We start from the raw sequence: 10,936 nt of genomic DNA, 5'->3' as shown, positions 1-10,936 counted from the left end.
GGAGACCCTTCACCACTTTCACCCCTCACTATCTGCCAGAGATGGGGACTCGAGTCACTGTGACTTGGACTCGAGTCGACTTGAGTCGCTGTTTTGATGACTTGTGACTTGACTTGACAAAAAATGAAAAAACTCGACTTGAACTTGGAAGTTAAAGACTGGGGACTTGACTTGACATGAGACACGATGACTTGAATGACTTCAGTGTTATTTAGTTTATGTTTTCAGTTTGAATATAAAATTAATAATACATTTAAAAAAATAATATCTATACACGGTAGGAGCGCAGGCTGAGAATGGCGTTGTCATGATTGGATCACTACCCTGTAAATCAATCAGTCGTGCCCTCTCTACCTACCGAATGTGTTTATTGGAGAATCACGCCCCTTTATATCAGACATGCGCAAACATGTCAGCGGGAGCGGTACCGCGAGTCATCACTTTTGGCTATCGCAATTACTTTTATGACGGCAAAAAGCACAGTGCGAGATATGCAACAAAAACATTTCTGACAATGTTGAAAATTGAAGTTTATAGAGCTCTGGTGTCTCCAGATGTTATAGATCAGGGGTGCCCAAACATTTTCAGCTCGCGAGCTACTTTTGAAATGACCAAGTCACTAAGATCTACCCACTAAAAAAATAATGTATTATATATATATATATATATATATATATATATATATATATATATATATATATATATATATATATATATATATATATGAAAAAGAAGAGAATGAAAAACTGGACAGCACCAGGCCCTGACATGATCCACAGCTACTGGCTCAAGAAACTTACAACTCTCCATGAGCGCCTGGCAGCACAAATGAACCAGCTGCTAAGGGATGGGACTCACCCTGAATGGCTAACCCAAGGGCGTACGATCCTGATCCAGAAGGATCCATCAAAGGGTACAGTCCCATCCAACTACCGGCCAATCACCTGCCTCTCCACAACATGGAAGCTGATGTCTGGCATAATATCAGATAAGATCAGCAGGCACATGGATCAATACATGAGCACTGCTCAGAAAGGGATTGGTAAAAATACCAGAGGAGCAAAACATCAACTCCTGGTGGATAGAACAGTCACCCAAGACTGCAGAACTAGACGTACCAACCTGAGCACTGCCTGGATTGATTACAAGAAAGCATATGACTCAATGCCACATACTTGGATCACTGAATGCTTGAGGCTGTACAACATCAATGGGACTCTGAGAACCTTCATCGCCAACTCGATGAAACAGTGGAAAACCACACTTGAAGCCAATGGCAAGCCACTTGCACACGTGACCATCAAATGTGGTATATACCAAGGAGACGCTCTGTCCCCAATGCTGTTCTGTATAGGACTGAACCCCCTCAGCCAAATAATCAACAAGACGGGCTATGGATACCAACTCAGGAATGGGGCCACCATCAGCCACCTCCTCTACATGGATGACATAAAGCTGTACGCTAAGAACGAGCGTGACATTGACTCCCTGATCCACACTACCAGGATCTACAGCTCTGACATCGGAATGTCATTCGGACTTGAGAAATGTGGCCGCATGGTGACTAAAAGAGGAAAGGTAATCCACACAGAGGGGGTCTCACTCCCAGAAGGAACAATAGCAGACATTGAGGACAGCTACAAATACCTTGGAATTCCACAGGCAAATGGCAACCTTGACGAGGAAACAAGGAAAGCAGCCACAGCCAAATACCTCCATCGAGTAAGGCAAGTCCTAAGAAGTCAGCTCAATGGCAAGAACAAGTCCCTAGCCATTAACAGCTACGCCCTACCAGTAATCAGATACCCTGCAGGAATCATACGGTGGCCAAAGGAAGATATACAGACCACAGATATCAAGACACGGAAGCTCCTAACCATGCATGGAGGGTTCCATCCCAAGTCCAGCACCCTGAGACTGTACACTAGCCGTAAAGAAGGAGGCCGAGGACTAGCGAGCGTGAGAGCCACTATCCCAGATGAAACATCCAAGATCCATAAGTACATCAGGGATAAGGCCCCAACGGATCACGTGCTCAGTGAATGTCTCAGACAATGGGCATCAAAGGAAGATGAGGTGCTGAAGGGACCATCATGGGAGGACAAGCCCCTACATGGGATGTACCACCGAAACATAGCTGAAGTAGCTGATATCCAGAAATCCTACCAATGGCTAGAAAGAGCTGGTCTGAAGGACAGCACAGAGGCACTGATCCTGGCTGCACAAGAACAGGCCTTGAGCACCAGAGCAATAGAGGCCCAAATCTACCACACCAGACAAGACCCCAGGTGTAGATTGTGCAAAGAAGGTCCTGAGACAATCCAGCACATAACTGCAGGGTGTAAGATGCTGGCAGGTAAAGCATACATGGAGCGCCATAACCAAGTAGCTGGAATAGTGTACAGGAACATCTGTGCAGAGTATGGACTGGAAGTCCCAAGATCCAAGTGGGAAACACCTCCAAAGGTGGTAGAGAATGACCAAGCCAAGATCCTCTGGGACTTCCAGATCCAGACAGACAGAATGGTAATGGCGAACCAACCGGACATTGTGGTGGTGGACAAAGAGCAGAGGAAAGCCGTTGTGGTTGACATAGCCATCCCAAATGATGGTAACATTAGGAAAAAAGAACATGAGAAACTTGAGAAATATCAAGGGCTCAGAGAAGAGCTGGAGAAGACCTGGAGAGTTAAGACTTCAGTGGTACCTGTGGTCATTGGAGCACTAGGGGCAGTAACCCCCAAACTGGAGGAGTGGCTCAAACAGATCCCAGGAAAAACATCTGACATCTCAGTCCAGAAAAGTGCAGTACTAGGAACAGCAAAGATACTGCGTAGAACCCTCAAGCTCCCAGGCCTCTGGTAGAGGACCCGAGCTTGAAGGGAAAAAGATACCACCCACGGGGGGTGAGGAAAAAGTTTTATATATATATATATATATATATATATATATATATATGGCTGACGTAATCAGAAGTCCAAATGATCACACATGGAACTATGTATATATATATATATATATATATATATATATATATATATAACGTGAAAAAAAGTCCTCCCATTCCCTATGAAAGTGATACTTATTTAAAATCTTTTTACTATGTCCGGCTGCCCTTTTTATACCCTTTCTTAAGTTTAAGAGAAAAAACAGGGATCTGACAATTGGAGGGAACTCGCGAGCGTTAGTGTTGTGCTGTTAGCGCCGTTGATTGCGCACGCGTTAAGTGCGGAAAAAAACAAACACATTTTAATGTCACGCGATCGACCAGTAGTGGCTAGGCGATCGACCGGTCGATCGCGATCGACGTATTGGGCACCCCTGCTATGGATGAAACATAAAATGTTTCAAATGCTCTTTGTGTTTCTTCTTTCAGATTTTTTTCAGATTATTTTTTCATATTTGCAACTCAAATATGTCAGACACTGTCAGCAGACGTTCATTTGTTTGGATTGAGCTGTCAATAAATCATTGTATGAGGTAATTTCTTTTTTTGTTTGATTCCATGGTGTATTTGACTGAATATAAGTAATTACAGTGCAAATCCAAATTATTGTCATATTTTTTAAACAGGTTAGACACGTTGGACAATGATGGTAACTTAAAGTTACTGATATCTTGTCTTTTTACGACTAAGATCAGATTCTGCGGGTAAAATTGCAATAATAAGGTGACTTGACTTGGACTTGACCTATTTAAGGACTTGACTTGGACTTGACTTGACCTATTTAAGGACTTGACTTGACTTGCCCAGGAAAAAAAAATGACTTGGGACTTACTTGAGACTTGAAAGTTAAGACTTGAGACTTACTTGAGACTTCCACATGTGTGACTCGGTCCCATCTCTGCTATCCGCAGTAATACTATTCTCTCCACAGACACCTTCAAGTTCCTGGGAACCACAATCTCTCGGGACCTGAAATGGACCGGCCACATAGACTCTGTCCGGAAGAAGGCCCAGCAGAGGCTGTACTTCCTGAGACAGCTCAAGAAGTTCAACCTGCCGCGGGAGCTGCTGAAGACCTTCTACACTGCCATCATCCAGTCTGTCCTCTGCACCTCCATCACTGTCTGGTTTGGATCGGCCTCCAAACAAGACAAGCACAGATTGCAACGGACAATCAGGAATGCAGAAAAGATAATTGGAATCAACCTCCCATCTATCCAAGACTTGTACTTGTCCAGGACCAGGAAACGTGCAAGTAACATCTCTACAGACCTTTCTCACCCAGGTTGCAGTCTGTTTGAACAACTCCCCTCCGGACGGCATTATAGAGCTCTGTACGCCAAAACCAGCAGACACAGAGACAGCTTCTTCCCCCAGGCTGTTGCTCTGATGAACTCACACCATTCTTAGAGTCTCAGAGTCATTGCTGTGCAATAACATCCTGCTCTCCACACCTTTTTTGAATTGTTTGTACTGTGTCCTCTCTGCATCCATTGCAGCCTGGTCATCCTGGAAGAGGGACCATCCCATCTGTGGTCTCTTCTCAAGGTTTCTCATTTCCCCTAGTTGGAGTTTTGAGGTTTTTCCTTGCCCTCCTGGGAGTTTATGATCAGGGAATGTTTGAGAATATTTGTCATTTTTCACATGTCCTGAGTGTTGTTGGTCACCTAAATGTTGAACAGAGGCTGTGATGTACCGAAGTCAAATTCCTTGTTTGGCACGCTCAAACATGGCGAATAAAAACTCTTGAATCTTTAATCTTCAACTGTGAATTGTATGATTTTTAAATACAGTGGAGCCTCGGTTTTCGAACGTCCCGATTCTCAAACAAATCGGTATTCGAACAAAAAATTTGAGATTCTTTTGCTTTGGATGTCGGACGAAATTCGGTTGTCAAACCTCGCGAGATGAGCCGAGAGGACCCGCATGCTAACTGACTCCTTTCGTTATTACATTCTCGTTACTCTGAGGATTGCATCAACTCTGATCCTACCTCCAAAGGAAGCAAATGGAAGCAGTAAAGCCATCCTAAAACACAAAGACCCTCCTAAAGCAATGCGACAGTGAGCGCCAGGCGCGCTGCAGTTGCGCGATCGGACTAAATTAAGCTCCCTGCGCACTGAGGTCTACTTAAATTTTGGAAAGTCCATTTGGACTTTAAACATATTTTCTAAATTTTAGCGACGGCTCTGTCACAATAATGCGACCAGCGCGGTGTAGTTGCGCGGTCGGCGGCGCGCTACGGTTGGGCGTTCGACGGTGCGCTGCAGTTGCACGATCGGACAAAATTGAGCTCCCTGCGCACTGAGGTCCACTTAAATCTTGGAAAGTACATCAGAACTTTGAAAATATTTTCTAAATTTCAGCGACGGCTCTGTCCCAACAATGCGACCAGCGCGGTGCAGTTGCGCGGTCGGCGACGCGCTACGGTTGCGCGTTCGGCGACGCGCTACGGTTGCGCGTTCGGCGGTGCGCTGCAGTTGCACGATAGGACAAAAATGCGCAAATGAAAAAAATGCTTAAAAAAGTTTTTTTTTTTTTTGCTTGGAACGGATTAATTCTTTTCCATTATTTGTAAGGGGAAAACATGATTAAGAATTCGAACGATTCACTTCTCGAACAGCCTTCTGGAATGGATTGTGGTCGAAAACCGAGGCTCCACTGTAATTAATTTCCATTTTATTGCATGTATTTGATACAGCAGAAAAACTGAACTTAATATTTGGTGCAGAAACCTTTTTTTGCTATTACAGAGATCAGACGTTTCCTGTAGTTCTTGACCAGGTTTGCACACACTGCAGCAGGGATTTTGGCCCACTCCTTCATACAGATCTTCTCCAGAGCCTTCAGGTTTTGGTGCTGTCGCTGGGCCACATGGACTTTAAGCTCCCTCCCAAGATTCTCTATTGGATTCAGGTCTGGAGACTGGCTAGGTCATTCCAGGACCTTGAGATGTTTCCTACGGAGCCACTCCTTAGTTGCCCTGGCTACGTGTTTTGGGTCGTTGTCATGCTGGAAGACCCAGCTGCGACCCATCTTCAATGATCTTACTGAGGGAAGGAGGTTGTTGGCCAAGATCTCATGATACATGGCCCCATCCATCCTTCCCTGAATACGGTGCAGTCGTCGTGTTCCCTTTGCAGAAAAGCATCCCCAAAGAATGATTTTTCCACCACCATGCTTCACAGTTGGGATGGTGTTCTTGGGGTTGTACTCATCATCCTTCTTCCTCCAAACACAACGAGTGGTTTAAACCAAAAAGTTCTATTTTTGTCTCATCAGATCACATCAGGTCATGTGGTCTGATGAGACAAAAATAGACGCCAGGGAGTTTGTCCCCACCTGTCTGGTTTGCTCTCGGGGGAAGTACTCTCACCATCGCCCCACGGGTCTACTACAACCTCTCACTGTTGACTGATTTCATCACTGGTCTGCCTCCCTCAGATGGAAACATGGTCATATTGACCATGGTTGACAGATTCGCCAAGATGGTTCATTTCGTTCCATTGCCCAAACTTTCCTCCGCCATTGAGACTGCTGACATAATGATGGATCATGTCTTCAAGCTTCATCGCATCCCCATTGACATTGTTTCTGACCAGGGTCCCCAGTTCACTTCCCAGGTATGGCAAGCTTTCTATAGGGCTCAGGGGGCATCCTCTACCCCAGGGGTCAGGAACCTTTTTGGCGGACAGAGCGATACATGCCCATATTTTACAAATAACTTCTCATGAGAACCATACGATTTAAAAAAAAAAAACGATAGGCTAGATACAATTAAATGCATGTATTTTAATTAAGGCCAACGATTTTTTGAGTGTACTAATGTATTCCTTTTAATAACGTCACCAAAAGAGCCATATCTGGCTCGCGAGCCATAGGTTCCCGACGCCTGCTTTAGCCTGTCTTCTGGTTATCATCCCCAAACCAATGAACAGTCAGAGAGAGACAATCAGGACCTGGAGTCTGCGCTAAGGTCTGTTTTGGCCTACCATCCAGCCCCTTAGAGTAAACACCTTCTTTGGGTCAAATATTCCCACAATTCCCTCACTTCCTCTTCCACGGGCATGTCTCCTTTCATGGTCGCCTATGGATATCAGCCTCCATTTTTCCCCTCCCAGGAACACGAAGTCACTGTTCTCTGTCAGTGCTCATCTTCGACGATGTCACACCATCTGGAGATATGCAAGCGCTGCAGTGTCCTGCACAGCCCAGTGCAACCGTCAACTGGCTGACAGATGTCGATCCTACTGCTCCAGGCAGATGTTTTGGCTCTCCAACAGTGACCTACGGGTCCACCCCATTTCTCTCCTGAAGCCGGTCTCCTCTAGTCCCCTCAGCCCTCTTTCTGAGCCCCCTACCCCACCACTAGTCATTGACGTTCACCCTGCTTAAATTCTCCCCAAGATTTTGGCTGTACGTTTCCGGTATTTCAGTATTTGGTTGACTGGTAGGGTTACAGTCCCGAGGAACCCTCCTGGACATTGAGGTCCCTTATCCTCGACCCTTTCCGTCTCCAGGACTTCTACTGTGAATTCCCTCATAAGCCTGGTAAGGCACCAGGTAATGCCAGTGGAGGGGGAGGGCTACTGTTATGACTGTCGGTCCTTGATTATGTTAGTGACTTTTGACCTTTATTGGTCACATAGACCAGTGGTTCTCAAACTTTTTTCAGTGATGTACCCCCTTTCAAATATTTTTTCAGCCAAGTATCCCCTGACCAGCGCAACACATTTCTGGTCAAAAAGAAAGAGGTACAGGATCGTCCCATCAGTGTTTGATTTATTAAAGTTAAACAACTTGTAGCGGTGTACCTGACAGACACATTTATGTTTCAAACATTGCATATAGAAACAAAAACGATAAACAGTAAACAGTAACCACCAAGAAGGCATAAACCCTTTCAAAACTCAAATACTGTATGCAGAACACTGCTAATTTATATTAATATTTCTTGTAATAATCTCTTGCAAGGAAATAAAAATATATATAACTAAAAATGTGTTAACAAAAATAAATTAACTTAATTATAAATAAATAATATCTTGTTTACAAAATAAATTGATAACTTAATAAAAAATAAAGATTTGCTCATAAAAAATAATCAACTTTACCTCTTTTGGGATAAAAAAAAGAAACTTTTTTCCTCTCAAAATTGAATTGTTGCATTGAACATTTGATTTTGATTTGACAAGCATTGAACAAGCATTGAACAGTGTTGAAGCTTGAATGAGTCTTTTGCAATCATACTACATTTTAGTGAGAAACATGAAGCTATGGTGAACAGTTTTTGGGCTTTAGCTACGAGCAAAGAAACCGCATAAGAAGCCTTCAGGGCTTTGGCTGATGTAGTGGAGGCTTTTTGCATTGTGTCTTGGGATGACTTGAAGTCAGAAAGTTTCCTTCTGAAGAACTGCGGTGGCTTACCAACATGGCATCCGTGTTTTGTGGTGAGATGCCGCTGGAGATGTGCCGGCTTCATGCTAGCGTTGGCTAATTTCTCCCCTCAAAAAAAGCACAGCGCTTTGGGTGGGTTACAACTTGTGGACGTAAATCCCATCAAACAATAGTCTTCCATGTACTGTCGGTACTTCGTCGGCTCTGGTTTTGCCTTCATTTTTACTTGTTTGTCCGTGTTTTCAACAGCAGCATCGCTGCTACGCTTTAGCCACATCTCCATGTTACAGTGCGTCATCAAGGCAGCCGCAGGTGACTGCTATTGGTTTGTGGAAAGTCCGTTTATTAAGGATTAAAATTGAATACTGAATACAAAATATACATTTGTATTTCATCAAACTTTATATAACTAATTCAAGACAATCAGGCTTACTGTTCTGTTTTTGTTTTTTTGTTTTAATACCGGTATATATTTTTGTAAAATCTCACGTACCCCCTGGAGTACGCGTACCCCCATTTGAGAACAACTGACATAGACGATCATTGATTATGTTAGTGATGATTTTGTTATTTGTTCACATAGGAGTAGATACATAATTTTCTCTGTATATACTTGAGTTCAGGTGGTGCCAGTTGAGGAGAGGTTACTGTTATGACTGTTGGTCCTTTATGACTGTTGGTCCTTGATGACTGTCGGTCCTTGATTATGTTACTGGCTTTGTCCTTTATGACTGTCGGTCCTTGATTATGTTAGTGGCTTTGGCCCTTTATTGGTCGCACAGACGATCATTGATTATGTTAGTGACTTAGTTTATTTGTTCACATAGGATTAGATACATAATTTTCTATATATAAACTTGAGTGACTCAGTTACACTTTGCCAGAACGTTTTGCCATCTATGCTTTTGGCGTCCAGGTCTGCTCTCTGTTGTTACTTTGAAATTTTGTACATAAATACTTTTGGGTTTTCCACTCATTACTACTGTCTGCTTCTGGGTCCAAATCCTGCATTAAACGTGACGTGTGTATGTACAAAACACCAACGCCAATAAAAAAGCCACCATATTAGCGAGTTATTTGTGTGGTTAACAAGTATTGGGTCTTGCACCTGTTACAATATATAAATTATTCCAGAATTTTCCATAATATACATGTAATGTGTCTTTCCTCCTACAGTGTGTACATGAACTCAGACAGCCAGATGCATGTGTAAAAGGCAGAGACCTGGAGTCTTGTCCTCTCCAGAGTTTCTATTTCTATGTCAATATTGTTGCCAGGTGATTAGAGCAGTTCCCAGCTGGAAATCTGTCTGAGGAACACAGCAACATGCAGAGTAGGAATGTGTCTTTCATCTGCAGGGAGCTCCAAACTTATCAGACTGCACAGCTAAACACTGATCTCTTTAGCCAGTTCTTTTTCCACATTTATATAGAATTTTCCTTGAAGATTTTCTTTTGCACAGTACATATGTTACATTCAGAATGACAACAACACGAAAAAGTTCAGGGGATTTTAAGTAATTTTGTGGTCTCGTGCACAGGTGTCAAACTAGTTGGCGTTAAAGGTCATGTTGCCCTATTTGATGTCAAGTGGACCAGTGAGATGATAGCATGATAAATGATACACAAATAAAAATAATACTTTGTTTTAATAAAAAGCACACAAAGAAGTTAGGAAAGTATTCATACTGATGAACATTCCTGTGGTAAAACGTAAAAACAATCTCTCATTTGTTGAAGTGGAAGTCAAGTAACAAAAATTCTCTACAATAATCTACTCTAGAAAACATTCGGGCATATGCATTAAGCATTGTAAAGAAAATTTGAATCGGCAAAAAAATCTTTTAAAAAGTTTTTATGATTAACATTTAAAATGCAAAACCTAACCTAAATTCAAGTGTAAAGCAGTGTCCAATTCACATTACAACAAATAATGATACCAAATAAAGTCCCAACCTGTCCTTCTCTGGCCCATTTTACATTATGACATGCAGTTCATAGGGGGAGGGGTGAATTTATTGATCCGACCCCCAAGAACTTTGTATGCATGACAAATACTTGGGAAGAAAAACAAGAAAATAAACGGAGTAATGGAAAGAAAAATATCAGCCTTACCACCTCATGTTGGTCAACTAGCACAGTTTACAGTTGATAACTTGCTTCTGAGTGACTCCGGTCAATAATCTGGTATGCAGATCAATAAATAACCATATTTCTGCAGGTAGGCGGCATGCGGTGTCCTTAACCATTATGGTTAATGCGTCATGATTTTGTCTTTCTTGGCCTAATTTCGACCTAATTTATGGTTTTTTCCAATTTTAATAGTATACCATTTCTGCTTTCATGACATCATATTAAAAGACAAGCCATATTGCTTTATTTGTCCCACTCGGGGAAATATCAAATGTAGTAGTATGTAAATGTAATAATATCAAAATGCTATTCCTTCATCACCTTAATATATCAGATTTTTAAACATAGTTGTTCATTGTGTTAGGATTCAAATTGTCTTAAGGCGTGATTATTTTACACATCACATCAGTACTAAAGTACGCATTATTAGGTACTCATACTTCATTCACAATCATTCCTT

The 10,936-nt window shown here is 42.5% G+C and overlaps 1 protein-coding gene across 5 annotated transcripts in view; it reads right to left on the bottom strand.

The window, feature by feature from the left end:
* kcnj13 (potassium inwardly rectifying channel subfamily J member 13) overlaps nt 1-10,639 on the bottom strand; it is an 18,344-nt gene extending 7,705 nt beyond the window's left edge. For 4 of the 5 annotated variants that reach the window (XM_088381966.1, XM_088381967.1, XM_088381964.1 and 1 more), the window contains exon 1: nt 8,375-10,435. In XM_088381966.1, coding sequence (XP_088238092.1) covers nt 8,375-8,429 — 55 coding nt within the window. In that variant the 5' untranslated portion in view covers nt 8,430-10,435. Of the gene's footprint in view, nt 1-8,374; nt 10,436-10,458 lie in introns of those variants that run through there. The other variant, XM_088381969.1, reaches the window with a different exon arrangement.
* Between the last annotated feature and the right edge of the window lie 297 nt (nt 10,640-10,936).

Source organism: Syngnathus floridae, chromosome 7 (assembly GCF_059516105.1).
Source record: "Syngnathus floridae isolate MCC-2025c chromosome 7, RoL_Sflo_1.0, whole genome shotgun sequence".
In the NCBI taxonomy this organism is placed as follows: Eukaryota; Metazoa; Chordata; class Actinopteri; order Syngnathiformes; family Syngnathidae; genus Syngnathus; species Syngnathus floridae.
The sequence above is the reverse complement of the archived record's forward strand: the minus strand, read 5'-3'. Positions and strand labels throughout refer to the sequence as shown.